The 16,170-nt window shown below is 58.0% G+C and overlaps 1 protein-coding gene across 8 annotated transcripts in view; it reads right to left on the bottom strand.

Moving 5' to 3' along the window:
• Positions 1–16,170, bottom strand: part of LOC143148472 (protein bric-a-brac 1) — a 131,737-nt gene that overhangs the window by 54,565 nt on the left and 61,002 nt on the right. For 3 of the 8 annotated variants that reach the window (XM_076314840.1, XM_076314838.1, XM_076314841.1), the window contains exon 2: positions 3,085–3,170. The exons of the other annotated variants lie outside the window; for them this stretch is intronic. In XM_076314840.1, coding sequence (XP_076170955.1) covers positions 3,085–3,170 — 86 coding nt within the window. The remainder of the gene's footprint in view (positions 1–3,084; positions 3,171–16,170) is intronic. 8 annotated transcript variants of the gene reach the window in all.

Raw genomic sequence — 16,170 nt, 5'->3', positions numbered from 1 at the left:
TCCGAGTCGGAGTCGTAGTCGGAGGCGGAGGCGGAGGCGGAGGCGGTGGCGGTGGTGGAGCCGGAGGAGGTGGGAGGGCGAAAGAAGAGAACGAGGGAGCGAGAGACGCGGCTATTGTCCAAAGTGCCAAAGTTACATGGCGCGTCGTAACTTACATCGTATTATGTAGGTACACGCGAAGCCGCCGCCGCTGCCGCCGCCGCCGCCGCCGCCGCCGCCGCCGCTGCTGCCGCCGCCGCGTATACCTAAGGTACACGACCGCTTAAGTTTCGTCGAGGCGCCTGCTATCTCCCTCGCGACGAGCACCGTAAACAGAACGGCGGAGGGTGAGCGAGGAAAAGGATGAGAGGCGAAGGAGGAAGATAGAGACGCGACTACGTCGTCCGGCCGGAACGATCGATAAAAGTGGAATTGTCATAGCGCGAGATGGCAATAACGACCGGGACAACGGGCGACGACGAGGATAACAATGACACCCGGCGTAGCGCGCAAATAATCGCCCTCCGGCTCTTCCTCGAGGACGCGCGCGAGCGAACCGAGGGGCGACGCGGGCGACGCGGGCGTCGCGTTCTACGCGCGCGGCGAGCCTCGTCGAACGCCCCCCTCCCTCCCTCCCTCCCGAGTTTTCGAAATCGCCAAGAAGAGAACCGACCTCGACGGGCAGCGGGGACGATCGGCGAGGTAACGCGGGCCAGTGCGAAACAGCGGGTCGACGAGCGAGCGAAACTGTAACGATTGCGTTCAGGTGTACGGGCACGCGATAGAGAGAGAGAGAGAGAGGGAGAGAGAACGCGTGCCTCGGACGCGAAAGAGAGCAGCCGGTGGCATTTTGTAAATTAAATTTTAAATATTAAAAATGAGCCGGCCGCGCTCTTTCTCCCTCGTCGCGAGCCCCGCTCTTGCTTTCGCCTTCGGTGCCGCGAGCTTTTCCAAACGCCATCCATCGCGAGCTGCCCTCCGCCCGCACCCCTCCCTCGCTCCCTCCCTCCCTCCCTCCCTCCCTTCCTCTCGCTCGAACCGCTGCCGCCGCGACTCGACGCGAGCAACCAGCCTCCTACCCGATAACCTGCAACCCACTTACTCATTCGTCGATAATAATTTTATTCGAGGGTGAAAAATTGGTGTTTCCCCTCCTCGTTCTCGTTCTCGTTCTTCGTCGGGCTCCCCGCGTCGGTCTCCCTCGAATCGTAGGCAGCCGTTTCTCTCTCGGGCGAATATCCTCTTGTTCGCTTTTTCTCCGGTCTCTCGCGGCGCGACCGAGCCCGACCGGCGCGCAACCAGGTACCAAAGGTAGATCGGACTTCCCATGCATACTGCAGAGTGCTTTTGATCGGGCCGGACCCCAACGGAATGAAATATAAAAATCGCAATAAAGCGTCGCTACCGGTGCTGGGATGTTTCTGTTCCGTATCCGTATCCGGGTATTCGACGACGCGCTCTCCTCTCGACACGAGCAAATACACCGACGATATTATTCGCGAGTACCGCCGCCCTGGCTTCCCGTCGTTTCCCTCGTTTCTTTTTTTCCTCTTCGAATCGGGCAACGACGCGAGGATCGCTCGACGAACGGACGCGATCGAATTCGTAAACTCGGCGGGCGCGCGTACACCCGCCGCCCTCGACTCGGATCGCGAACCTACCCCGAGACGCTCCGAGATCGTGGCAGAGAACCGAGGAGAAACGGACGAAACGAATTCGCGATAACGGCCGCGAGTTTCGTTAACCGTCGCCGCGGCGGCGGTATCGTTTCTCCCGCTCGCGGCTTTATTTTTTTCGCGAGCGTAAAAGAGAAAAGAAGTCGAACAGCGCGAGCCGATTCCGTCGAGAACGGGAAGGAGGAGCGGGCGTTTTACCGCCCGGGAGAGTCGTCGTAAAAGTATGAAAGGCGAAACTGCGAGGAAAGAAACAATGAAAAGGGGAACCGAATCGTTACGCGCCGGAATAATTTCTCTAAAGTCGCAATTATAATAAGCGACACTTAATTTAACGGCTGCCTTGCCTCGCTTCGCGTTTAATGCTCTTGCTCGCGGAGAGCATTACCGACGGCAACTTCGAATTTCGCCGAGCCGCGCGATCGATGCGAGCCGCTTCTTAAAACTGCGTCGCGACTCGCCGCTGCCGATATCTCGACTCGCGAGAACGGTCGAGCTCGTAGAAAATCTTCGCGCGTTCCGAGCGAGTTCTCGTCGCGCGAAATTCGACGAGCGAATCGTTTCGCGCGGACGGAAACCGCAAGTTTCGTCGCGTACCTCCCGGCTTCGAGGTTTTTACGGCCACGGAAGCTCCTGGACCTTGGAACGAATCGAAAATTCGACGCGGAAACGTCCAACGATCCCCCTCGGGAGCGACCCGCTCGGGTCCGCGGTTCGAATCGAATTTTAAATTAAAATTCCCTCCGCCGTGAACGATGCAACGACAAAAGTTGTCGAAAACAAAAAAAAAAAAAACTCGATCGTTTTCTCTAGCCGCGCCTCCAGTACGCGCGCGACGCGGCCAGACCGACAAACGATTCCTACGATATTTTTCTTCGCCTTGTCCTGTCTCGTTCGCGAAGAAACCGCCGAGCGTCGATGCGTATACGTACGTTTCGCGTTTCGTATTCGCGTCCGACTGGGAAACGCGCGGATAAATACGTTCGTCCATTCGGCGTCGTCGAAAACGCAAGAAAAGTTACGGGATCGACGAAAGACGGAGGTTTCGAGCGCAATCTTTCCGCGACGTTCTCCGTCGATCCTCGGGGGGGAGGATCGAGGCTCGTGGTTCGTTCCGCGAACGGCAAACTGGAAACGAGAACGTCGGGGAAAAGGAGGTTAATATCGCGGAAAGTTGTTCGCGACCTTTTGACCGATCTCGCGACAAATATAATATATTTTAGGATTTTCTCTCGCGAATTCGCACATCCGTTCGTGAATAGTTGATGGGGACGGACGCCGAAACGAACGCGGCGTTTAAAAATGAAACGACTCGAAATTTCTCGCCGGCTTTAATATCGAGTGGCCGAGAAATCGCCGGACGGCTCCGTTATTAATCGTTCGAGTTTAAACTGGTCCGAGCGTCGGCGACGCGTGGAAAAAGACGACCTACCTAATCGCCCGAGACCGCTCGCCGTGTTTCGCGGGCTCTCGAGGGACGCAGGGTGGGTTCCGTGTCACGGAGCGCCGAGTACTCACCTGAAACAGAAAAAGAAACGTTCGCGTTAGATCGAAGCTCGGTGCGTTCGTACGTTTGTACATTCGTTCGTTCGTTCGCTCGCGAACTCGCTACCTTCGATATCGTCACCCGGCCGGGAATTATACACCGGGTAGGGGACATGGTTTTATAACCGCTCGCCGAAAGAGATTTAGTAGTTTTAATTTCGCGCCGGTGCCACCGGTCGCCGCCTCCTCCTCCTCCTCTACCTCCTCCTCCCCTTGTGGCCCCGCCGCCCGTGGAAACACAACCGTCCGAACAAAGACGCTTTCTCGTTATTCACCGTTATTATTACGCGAGCGTAAGTGGCGAGCGCGTTCGGTGAAGCGGGAGAGCGGGAGAAATACGCGAAACTCGAATCTCGAAGCTCGATTTCGTAGCTCGTCGCGGTGACTTTAAAGACGCGAGATAAATGTCGCAATCACGGGGACCGAGGTCGAGGCGGGAGGGGTCGCGAGGGAGTTACCTGGGGGACGTAGACGGTACAGTCGGGGGTGGATGGCACAGGGGCGAGGGCGAGGGTAAAGGCGAGGGCGAGGGCGAGGGCGAGGGCGGAGGAGGTGACGAAGGAGGGTCGGGGTGTGTCGGGGTTGCGGGGTGCGGTGCGGTGCGGTGCGGCGAGGTGAGGTGAGGTGCGGTGGGGCGCGGAGAGGGCGGTAGGCACAAACATACGGGTAGGCGCGCGCGAAGGGTGCAGTCGCATACTAGGGGGGAGGCCCGTCATAGGGCATGGCGTTCTGGCATAACTCAGAATTGCCTCGCTGCAAGGGTAGAATTGACAGCATAGCACTAACATTGTATGCACCCGCGTTATGTATTTATGTAAATGCATAGTCCCTCGCCCCCCGCGCGGACGGAGGTGGAGGCGGAGGCGGAGGCGGAGGCGGAGGCGGGTGTGGGTGCGCGCACAGTTTCCCTTAGCGGTCTCCTCCGAGCCGGTCGAACGGGCCCCGGCCACGGCCCCGGCCCCGGCCCCGGTGGGTTCTCTCGTTCGTGAACGGTCGCCGCCGATGGCGAGCCCTTGCGCAAACTATACCGTTCGCGAACGAAGATATATTGTACGCGCGTACACGGCAATACGAGAGCACGAGTGCGTTCCCTCGGTACACAGGGAGCCGGTGGACGCGCGTGTGCGCGGAATCCGCGCCAACGTGCACGTAGACGCGCGTAAGGCGCGTGTAATCGTACGAGGACGGAGGAGGACGGAGGCCGCGCGCCGCGCGCCGCGCACTGGTTCGCCACGAGCGAGAGAGAGTTTGCCGCGAGGGACGAGAGGTTGGGAGGGAGGGAGGGAGGGAACCCAGGCAGGGGGGTATATTCGCATAAGCGGCAGCCGAGCCAAAGGACGGAGCAACGAGCCGCCGACGCCACCGACGCCGCCGACGCCACCGACGCCGTCGTGCCACGCTACACGGCATATACCATACACCGATCACATTAATCAGAGGTTATTGCGCGCATTCCTAATCATCCGGGCTTCTAACTATTCCCAGACTCTGATTGGCGCATTACTCGGCATTTCCGGTATGATTCTGCATTCCAATTGGCCGAGCGAGCCGCACCGCATCTACGAATTTCAATTTGCCCGCTGGCGTTGACCGAGAGAATCGCTCCTCCCGTTCCTTCTCCGTCTCGCTCCTCGGTCGAGCCGGAGGCCGAGGCGCGCGAAAACTACCCCCCGAGTTTCCGCCGTGTCGCTCGCGTCGAATCGAGAAACGAGCGCCTAGATCGAGAACAGCTGGTAGGAAAAAGTCGGGAGAGTCGCGATCGCGAACGAAGGAGAGAGCTCGGTGTCCAAGGCGGGTCGAGTCGAGTCGAGTCGAGTCGAGTCGAGAGACGGGATCGTCGAAAAAGGCCGTGGGCCGAGATCGTGGACGCGGGCGGAGAAGGAGGATCGTAAAAGTAATTTCGATTTCTGCAATTTCGGCGCGACTTCGATTCTGCCTGCGATAATCACCGAGTAATTAACAATCCCAGTTTCAATTCGGCCGCCGCGGAAAATAGCAAATTCGTAATATCCTACGATATTGCGGCCCTCGTATGGCCTCCACCTCGTGGCCCCTGCCGCCCATCCTCCGCCGGTGGAAACTCGGTGAGCGAGCGAGTATCCGAGTTACCGCCACCCCCTTTCCACGGATGCTACACCAGCGCGATCGTCGACCCGTCTCCGTCTCCCGTACGACAGGACGCGCCGAACGAAACGAGCCCTCCCATCGCATATCCCTCTCCTCTCCTCTCCGCGTCGAGCACGTCGCGCTCGCGCGATTCTGCACATTTTCGAATTTCCTATTTGTAAATAAGCAATCAGGGGACGCGAACCGTTCGACCAGGGCCGCCAGAGGTGAGACAATTAATCATTTCAATTAACGGACAATTCGATCTCCGATCGCCGACCGAGAAGAATATTGAAGCGCCGGCCGGGGGACAAACCGGAAGCTCCCTGCCTGCGCTCCCTGTCTCGCGTCGTTTCTTCCTTTTCCAGCACCCGCTCGTCCGCGTCCCGTCCCGTCCCGTCCCGTCTCGTCTCGCCTCTACTCCCAATTTTACTCTTTTCCCTTTTTCCGCCCGCGGTCCCCCTCCTCGTTTTCGCGCTGTCCCGATCGCTCGTCCTCGTTCGTTCGCCCGTCGCTTAAATCGTAATTTCGTAATGCGTCGCCGCGCCGGTACGCTACGCGCCTCGAATTCCATTATCTCTTGTCCCGCGAAGGAGCTCGACGACTCGTCTGCGTCGTTAAAACGATTTCTCGCGAATCCAGCCCTACCTCCGCCCGCGAGATAAAGCCGCAATTATTCGGTTTCGTAGGCCGATCCGGCTAATACGTAACATTAACCGAAACGCGATGCAATTTCTCGAAAGCGAGCGGTTGCGCGGGCATTTTCCATCGAGGACCTTGTAGCGGGAAAACGTCGCTACCGTCCGCTAATCACCGCTGTAAAATCTAAATTGTCGTTCTCCTCGATGTCGAATCACGCTACTTCGCTACCGTTGCGCGGCCGAGAGGGAGGGAGGGAGGGAGGTAACGCGAGGATGCACGCTCGCGCGGAAAATAATTCGTCGTCGGGCGTATCGATTTCCCACGGTCCGGTAGGCGTTGTTGCGTTTTCTTCGATACAGGGAACGGTGATCGTCTCGCGTCTCGAATCGCGAGCACGGTCCACGGAGGTTCGAGGCGGCGCCCGACCACGGCTTTAACGAGGTTAGCGACGCGAATTGCTCGCCGGTAACGCCACGATCGCGGAGACTCGGACCTCGAGAAATCGACGGATGAAAAATTATAAAGCCGGACGAAGAAACGCGATAATACAATATCGGTGGGTGCTCGGAGGGCGAAACGGGCCGGAAAAATAAAAGGAGGGAACGATAAGGAGGTTAGCGCCCACAATGAGCGTCGCCGCGTCGTCGCGAAGAAACGGCCACGGAAAAACCAATCGAGGGCGCGAAGGAAAAGAGAAACTGTCGAGAAAGCTCGATGGAAAACGTCGAACCTCGCCGGGGAGATTTCGAACGGAATCGCGTTCTTCTTGTCCGAACGAACTCTTCGCGAGCGGTGTACGCTGTACGGAGAAAGTACGGCTCGACGGTCGCGCGATTTTCGTAAATTATTTCCTGGTTAATTGTTCCGGCGACGCTCCCGATCGCTTTTCTCGGTTTTCGAAAGAAAAGTTGAGGCGCGGGAACGCAAACGCAGCTCGGATTGGCGAAATTCGGCGTTGTCCGTGGTCTCGGTGTAAAATCGAAAGGCCGTCGAACGCTGTTCGCCAAAGCCGCGATTACCCATCGATCGACGGCCGTTGTTGCGAAGAAAACGCGGTAGCCATCTTATAACCGCCATTTTAGCCGAACCACGACAAAGGTTAAGGTATCGAGGGGCGATTCGCGCGTAAGAAGGGGTCGTTCGACGTCGCGGACCAACGGAGCAGAGACGAAGGGTGGTAAATAGGAAATAAGTGACTGCCGGAGGGAGCGAGAACGGATTCCGCGGCAATTTCTCGTCTCCGCTCGTCATTGGCGAGAAATTGTCAAATCCCTGCCGCTTCGTCCCGACGCGTTCGTTTCCCTCCGTTCGCCTAATCGACGTCCACCGCCCCCCGCGCGACCGAGCGTTCCACGATCATGAGCGAGCGTGCTTCCCGAAGGTAACGAGATTCCTTTATTACGGCCGCGAGTAAAACTGCAGACGCGGAGAACTCGATTCGTTTCTCTTTATCGTCGGTCTTTCCTCCTCCGTTCCCTCGAAAAACAACCGCCGGGACGCGAAAAGAACCAACGAACGAACGAACGAACGAACGAACGAACGAACCACGCGACGCGGATGGAAAACGCGCGAGCTCTCGCGAGCCCCCGGGGCTGGTTTTAGTTGTTTTTTTTTTCGACCGACCCCCCGACAAATTTTCTAAAAATGGAATTTTCAATGGCTCGCCGCGCTAGGAGACGCTCGCGAGCGATCGGTTCGCGCCCCGGCACGAGGAATTCCCGTTGCGTTCGTTTCGATTTCTCCCCTCCCGCCTCTCGGTTCCCCGAGGAGGACGGAGACGCCCGGAAGAATCGAAACGAGGCGTTCGAGCGCGCGAAATTTATTTATTTTTGGGGAGGATGTTGGCTCCCGGGTACAGGTGGGTGGGACGGGGTGCCGCCGGGGGGACGAGATTGGAAACGTAATAGGTCGGCCATCTTGATTTTCCAACCCCGCGTCAATTAGTCGCGGCAGAAGGGTGCAAAGGGGAGCGATGGCGTCGCCGCGACGAGGAGGAGAGAATCGGACGGGTCTCGAGGCGGACGAGCGCGGAGTCGGCGATCAACGCGGACGAACGCGTTACCGGCTCGGCTATATTCCAGAAGCCGAGAACGAAAGTTCGGTTTCCGCGACGCCCGGAAATAACGCGACCTTTCGCCGAGGAATTGGGAAATGAAACTCGTATCCTTTCGAGATTCATGCTCGACGCGTTCCGGTTTCGAAACACTTTTCCCATCCGGCCCCATTGCGGCGACTTTATCGCTCGCGTAGCTCGTTTCTCGCCTCCCGGACGGACCGACGTTATCGAGTTCCGACGATTTCCCCGCGCAACGCGGCCTCGGTGTTCTACCAATTATCGGCTATCGACGTTCCGCGTAAAAATATTCCACGGTGCGAAGGGTGCTCGCCTCGACGACGAGGAACCTTAGCCACCGCGAAGCGCGCTCCGACGGACGTTCGCCTCGCAAATCTTTACGGAGTCCTTCGCGCCGAGCCGAGCGTTTACCACGGTATCGCGCCTAGGACGAACCTCGATTCGCAGTTTCGGCCAAGAGCCAGGTGCTACGGAGCCGAGGAAATCGTCGCCGATTCCTTCCGCTCCGGGGCGAAAGTTCCAAACGATCGACGCAATTAATCTCGGGGTTTAACGAGGAAGCGGAATTTGCTCGAGCAATCGCGGGGAGAAAAGGAAAGCGTCCCCGGCATCGTTAGGGGCGAGGCGTCGGAGCGTCGGGGCGCGTTGCACCGCCGTGCGGCGGTAGCGGTGGCGGCGGCTTTGAATTTCCGATTCCGCGGTCGCGAGGCGAGATCGCGCCGACTCGGCCCGGAATAAACAAGCCGCGTAGGTGTCCGTGCGCGGTGACGACGCGAGCCGTTTGCATACGGCCGCAAACGCGCGATAACAGCCTCGTCTCCGACGATTCCGGCCCCCGGGGGCGGGCGGCCGGGCCGAATCGCCTCCTCGGTGCTCCTTGACACGTCGGCGAATACGAAAATGCAATTAAGTGGAAAATATGCGAGCTCGTTGCATATTTGCGGCTACGTTGGTCGTTAGCATCACAAAGACGAGCGGTCTCGGATCGTTGCATCGAAATGGATGAGAAGTCTTTCGAGAATTTATCTCTTCCGCGGTCTGCCCCGTAGGCCCGCGACGCATTAATGCGCCGTGACGCCGCGCCTTTCGTTACGATTTCTAACTTCCGGCCCCGCGCCGCACCACCGTTCGAAACTTTGCCCGCTTTTAGTTCGCGCAGGATCGATGGTTTTCCGTTCGATTTAACGAGACACGGCTTCCACCGCCACCACCGCCGCCACCGCCGCCACCGCCGCCACCGCCGCCACCGCCGCCACCGCCGCGAACGACGCGAATTGCCTCGCGGAACGAACGCGAAAACGGAAGGGGTTATCGCCTCGGAGGTTGCGATTTTCCGGAACCGTTTTAGCGGTTTCATCGGCCGAAAGGAAAACTCGACGCGTCGAAAGGAAGAGGGACGGTTTTCGAAACTCGAGGCTCGAAAAATCGACGAAAAATTCGCCCGAAACGGACACGGCTGAAAATTGTGAAAAATGAAATACTGCAAGATGGATTCCATCGGAGCAAAACGACGTTTCGTGTCCCGCGAACCGGACACGTTCCGCGCTTCGTCGATGGACGAAGAAAAATAGGTTCGCGGCGGACCCCCCGTCCGCGGAAAACGACTCCTCGTTCGTCGGCGCCGGGAATTTCCGATCCACTCGACCGGGACGTTCCTACCGTGGTTTTTCCGTTGCCGATTCGCGGTACGGACGTTGCTGGAAAAGGGCCGATAATTATTATCCCTCCGAACGCAGCAACGAGGCTTCGACGAACGCCGGTAAACGTCGAGATCGCGGTAGAACGATAACCGAGCTCGGCTCCGCGGTGAAACGGAAAAGGTTCTCGGGCGAGAGTCGAGCTCGAGGTTAGCACCGAGTGGTCGTCGGCGATCGTTCGTCTCGGTTTCTCGGCGGCGTTATCGAAATCGAGCGATCGGCCGAGGAATTCCGCGAGCGTTCTTCCGGGCGGAGGAAGCGGTTCGTGGTCTCGCGTTAAAAAAAAAAAGGAGCGGTCGGTCACGGGGCAGGGTGCACGGGGCGGCGTCTTAATCCCGCGGGCCGATGGCACGCGGCAAAGGGGACCGAGAACGGAGATTCCATGCAAATACGATTCCGTTCTGGCCGTCTCGCTCCGCGGAGGGCCGGATTGCTCCTTTTTTTTCCCGTCCTCGTGCCCGAGCGATCGTTCGTGGCAAAGAAAAGAAGGAAGAAAAAGGAAAAAGAGAGGAGCGAGGTCGAGGGTGGTTCGCCGGCTGCGACCGGCTCGGCCCGCGGAAAAGAGAGAAGAACGAGCGGAAGGAGGAAAAGGTGGCGCGGACGAAGCACGAGGAAGGTGGCGAGGAACGGAACGCGGGGGAGAACCCGAGGGCAAAAAGCAAGTATCTTATTTATGAATATGTATGGGAGCCTCGAGCGCGCTCGAGAAGCTGACTACGGGCTGCTACCACGAGCGGTCGCTCGGGCCGCGCGAGCGCTGCCCCAACCTAGAATCAAAGTGACATTAGCTGGATGTACTTGCGCCGCCGCCGCCGCCGCCACCACCACCGTCACCGCCGCCGGCTACGTACGCCGCGGCTTACCTACCTTTCGGAATTAATGTCCGCGCGGCACGATATACGACCGCGTGTACGCTCTTTTTCACGCGGCTTCCGTCCTACGTCGGAACGCTCGCAACGCTCGCAACGCGCGCGCCTTTCCCTTTTCCGCCCGACTTCCTCCGCTCCGAATGCTCGAAACGCCGCCGCGCGAACGAGACCCATCGAGGACTTTCGCGATCCGATCGGTTCTCGGACTCCTCGAAACGGAAACCGAGCGACGCGCTCGCTTTCCATTTAAAACGCGATCTTTCGCGGAACGCGCCGGCATTCTTCGACCGCCACCGCCACCGCCGCCGCCGACGCCGCCGTCGTCGCTATATTAATATTTTAATATAAATGCAAATCGCATTAGATCGCGCTTACCGATAGGGAGACTCGAGCGGAGGAGAGTCGACGGAGGGACTAACCGCGCCGAGAGGGACGAGGACGAGGACGAGGACGAGAGAGAGAGAGAGAGAGAGAACCTCCTCGCGTAAGTAGCCTCGTACGACGCGCGATTTACCGCTTGCGCTCGCTACGGCCCACCGCCGATATTAAGGAACGGCCATAAGGTACGCAGCTTACGGACCCGCCTCGCCAACTTGGCCCAACTTCCTCTTGTTTCGCGCGCCAACCCGGATCGAAGTAACGCGAAATTTAACCCGTTATCGCCGATTTTAACGGGCCAGACGCGCACCGACGACCACTCCAAAGAAATTCATCGAAGCGTCGAGAACGCGACACGCCGTATCCCGGATAACCACAATGAATCTTTATTCCATTCTACGGACGTTAATTTCCTCGCCGACGATGTTTCCCCGCCGGCATAATTACAGGCGATAATATAAAAACGAGCGTGAAAAGCCGGCGAATTCGAGCGACGCGATGAAAAAAAGCGGTCTCTCGCGCGCCCGCGCCCGCGCCCGCGCCCGCGCTCGCGCGACGAATCTTGCGGAAACGGAGGCGATTAAAATACAGAAAACCCTGAAAGCCCGTTGAAGAGGATTCGTAATGTTCCCACGCCGGATATACCGGCACACGGTTACCTCGCGCCAGTTATTAATTCCGGGCTGCGTGGTCGATTCGGTGCACCGTCGCGCTCGCTTTCGCCGAGCCGGTCCTCGCGCGAGCCTCGCGTCGACGTCGACGTCGTCGTCGTCCTCCTCGTCGTCGTCGTCGTCGTCGCCGTCACCGTCGCGGTCGCGGTCGTGGTCGCTGTCGTTGTCGCTGTCGATTTCGCCGTTGTATTCGCCGTTGCAGTCGCAGCTGCGACGCGAAACCTACCAGCGCGCCTTCCCATTTACGCGACTCACCGATGCGCGATGCCATTCACGGGTGAAAATATGAAAACCCCATTATGCGGCAACCCGAGCTGTTGCTTTTTGTGGCTCTCCCGCACCCCCCCCCCTCCTCCCTCCTCCCTCCTCCCTCCCTCGCGCCTCTTCGGCCTCCCGCGCTCGCTCCTCTCGTACCTCTCGCTCCTCCGCCTCCTTCGTGGCTGCGCTCTTCCGCTCGCGAGCACGCGACAGCCCCGCGGATACGCCTATGGATTTATCGTATATTTTCGCGTAACGCGCGTCGAGTTCGCGTCTTCCACCCCCCGCTGGTCCTCCCTCTTCCTCTTCTCCCGCGTTGAAACGGCGTCGGTAATTATCGCCAACGCCAATTTACCAACGCCCGCCGAAGACACTCTCGTTTTTCTCGCTCCGCGAGGTAATCGCGAGGCGATCGATATCCGGTGGAAGGGAAGAAAGGATCGATCGGAGGGATGGGAGTTGAAAATTCCGCGCAAGGACGGATCTAGGATCGTCGAGGCGCGGTAGGAGGAAGAAAACGATCGAACGCGCGCGATGTTTTCGGCCGATTTCCCCCGGAGGATCGCGTCATCGGGGAGACTCGACGTTCCGCGTTAAACCGCCGATCGTCGTTCACGACGGTGCTTTATCATAAATTATAATTAACCGCATAAATATGCATTCGACCGTGGCATAATTCGACCAATAACAGTAAATTACTCACGAGGCGGAGCGACTCGTCGCTGGTGCCGCGGTAGCGCGATCCCACCCCCGGTGTAGAGGGTCGCCCTCCGTGCCGCCACCCTCTTCCCAGCAACGGCAACACCGGGGAATGCCGACAACGAGGCAATAGACAGCAACGACTACACCTCCGGCAACGGTACCGTTCTATCCGACGATGCAACGCTCGGCCGTGCCCGTGCCCGCGCCCGCGCCCGCGCCCGCGCCCGCGCGCTCGCGAACGGGCTTCGACGATAATGCGATTAATTGGTATTGCTAATCGCCGATAATTAATATAAATAGATGAGCACAATTATTAGTAGAGCGTAGCCCCGATTCACCCGCATACAGGTGCGATTCGTTCCGCGCGGACCGCTCGGTCTCGTTCCCGCTCTTTGTCGCTCGGTCGCTCGGTCGCGTTTCTTCTTCCCTTCGTTCGACGGATACCGGGTCCGTTCGAACCCGGACGAGCTTCGCCTTCGAGACCGAATTTCTCGCTTCGACGAATCGCGAACGGAAAAAGAAGCGAAGAGGCCGGGAATCTATCCTCGTACGCACGGAATCGCGGCTACGGTACGCGGTAAATCGTGCAAATAGTCGGACTCTGTATTTAAATGAAATTTATCGTCGCGCCGTTGCGAACCAGCCGTTTCTTTTCCCGAATCAGTTCCCGCGATTAAATCGACGCGAACGACCGAAAAGGGTACCGTCGCGATAGCGCGTAAACGGGAGTTACGAGCTCGGGAAATTTTTAAATCGCGGTACGCGGATCGGTACGCTGCTCCGTCGCGAACGGACGGACGTATATTTTCGATAAAGCGCGAAACGGTGATCGATAGCCCAGCGCGTTTCGACGCGATTACAGGAGAAAGCTACTTATCGCCGGTGAACTGATCGGCAATGTCCGATCGAAGAGGATCGTCGTTCGAAAAAGGCGCGCGAACGTTTTGGAAATCGCTCCGAAAGCAACGTTTCCGACCACTTTTATCGCTTTGGCTTAGCGCGAACCGCGTTTGCACGTTTTCCGCGTACCCGTTCGCTTCTGCTCCTTCCCGAGAAAAATTCAACGATTCCAAAACCGCGACTTATCGTAAACTCGAACCTGCTGGAAAAGTATCGCGCTCGTTCGACGAGTTCCGAATTTAAACGCATTTTCCGCGCGAAATTATCGATATTCGTTGCCAGGCGACCAGGCGCGAAACAATCGGGCCCGGAAGGTCGCGCATCTGGCAAGGTCACCGAGGGCAAACGCCACGCCGCGAGTTTACGACGCGTCGATCGCTATCGCGAGAAGACTCGCGAAGCGCGAGCGCGTTGGACGAGAACCCGAAAGATTCCCAACGACCGAGCAACTTCTGGACGAACGGGTTATTCCTTTTCGTTGCCGTTTTCGCAAAGTTTCCGTCGCAACGAACGCGGTGATCGAAACTTTGAAAACTCGAGGGTCGACGGTCCTTTTCTTCGAAGCGCTGTCGTTTCCAAAAATGTTGAATACTTTGCGCGACTCGCGCTCGTAGTTGCGCGAGAAGAGTACGTTCTCGCTCGCGCGTTCGAAGAAACGGGTAACCTTCGAGTGGAAAATTTGCGAGGAGAGGGTGGGTTTCTTTTTCGGCGTCCCGAGGCTAAACGGCCCCTCGATGCGAACGTCCTCCGCAGGGATTCGGCGAAACGATCGCGGCTTGGAAAAATACGAAGGAAATTGGAGCGAGGCGCGGTTCGATCGTCCGTCGCGTTAATACTCGGCCTTTGCAACGTTCCAACCTCGAGGTTTTTCTCGATCGATCGCGAAACGATCGCGAACCCCGGCCGACGTTTCGTTCTCTCGCTGCAAAAATCGTGGGGAGAGAAAAGCGAATCGGAGAAGCGGAGGCAGAAGGTGGGTGGGTGGGGGGTCGGAAGGGGGGTTACAAGGGGGCGGAAGAAAGAATTAGGTAAACCGCAGGGAGACCGCTTCGGGGGAATAATAATGGAGCCGAGCGTTGTATATTTTTTTATATTCGATGCGTCATATTTTCCGAGCCTCGAGACGCACGGGGCTCGAGGAGCACGATATTGAAAAAAAGAGTGCCACTTCTGACGGGTGCGCTCCGACCCCGCTCGGCAGAGGAGAGGAAGCGTGGTGGCGCGTGTGGGTGGTTGCGGAGAATGGGAGATCGCGGAAGTGGTACGCGGTAGGGTGACTCGACTCGACTCGACTCGACTCGACTCCGCCCGACCCGACTCGACTCGACTCGACTCGACTCGACTCGACTCGACTCGGATCGAGAGACCCGGACGCGGCGGAAGGGAGAGAGGGAGAGAGAGAGAGAGGCTGCGCGTATCGAGGGACGGAGAACCGAGAAAAGAGTGGAACGCGGACCGAGAAATCGAGGAGGGAACAGAGACGGACGGAGAGACAGAAGAGGGTCGCGTTGGCAGACTTCACGCACAATTAATTTCCTGAATAATTCCTAATCGAAGGCGAAACCGAACGAGGCGTGGATGGTGGTTACGCTACCGATAAAGCGACAGCTGGCACTTCCAACCGCACTCGCACCCCGCCCTCGCACGGGTTTCCTCGTCTTCGTTGATAATTATGTGTACGTTAATTAATTGACTAATTATTATTCCAACTACGACGACCGGGAATTTCAAGACGAGAGGTTGCGCAGCTCGTAGCTCGTTTCCTACGCGACCGAACCCGATCGGGGAAAGGCCGAGGGAGAAGGAGGGAACAGTCATTAACCTTGTACCTCCCTGCTTTCTTTTTTTTTTCCCCTTTTTTTCATCGTTCCCCGCTGCGGCGGGCGTAATCGAACGCCGGAATTGTCGTATCCCTTCGTAGATTGCCGACAAATATACGCGTAAAATTCAACAAGGCTCGAATAATCTTGCGATTCGGTGTAACGAGGACGACGTTGTACTCGATACGACAAAGTGCTTTACAGCGAATTACACGCGCAAATGGGCTTCGATAATTACATACGTCGGGTGTAGTAGCTTACAGAACGCGGCATTTACAGCCGGCAACGTCACCCGCGATCTTGGCTCGTATTCGCATCGAAAACGACGGTTCGACCAGCGACTTCGTCCCGCGAAACTCCCGATTCTTCCGAAATTTTTCAACCGCGTCTTCCTCGCAACCTCGATCCTCGCCGTACTCGCGGCGCGCTCGTTCTCCGCGGTTCGTTCTTCGATTTCGCGCTTCGAAGAGATCGGTGGAAAACAATGGTCGCGGTGGTCGCGGAACGCGTTGGTTCGTCCCTCTCGTTTTTTCTTCGGCTCGTCAACGAGCGTTCTTCGATGACACCCCGGAGCGTCGCGAGCACCCGTACCGTTCCCCGCGTCGACTCTTTTTCTTCGTCGCGTCCCTCTATCCGTAGAGGGTCGGCGGCGGGTGGGCGGCCGCGCGTCGTCTATCCATCCGGCGATCTATCCATCTCCTTTCTCTCTTCGGCCTATCGACAGCTCGGCGCATCGACGACAACCGCGTACAGCGTCCCCCCACCCTCGCCCGTTCTGTCCCCATTGTCATAACCCATAGATGCGACCGTAAATCGACGGGAAAGCTGCAAGAACGTTCGATATATCAATCTACGT

The sequence above is a fragment of the Ptiloglossa arizonensis genome, chromosome 6 (genome assembly GCF_051014685.1).
Source record: "Ptiloglossa arizonensis isolate GNS036 chromosome 6, iyPtiAriz1_principal, whole genome shotgun sequence".
NCBI classification, from domain to species: Eukaryota; Metazoa; Arthropoda; class Insecta; order Hymenoptera; family Colletidae; genus Ptiloglossa; species Ptiloglossa arizonensis.
The sequence above is the reverse complement of the archived record's forward strand: the minus strand, read 5'-3'. Positions and strand labels throughout refer to the sequence as shown.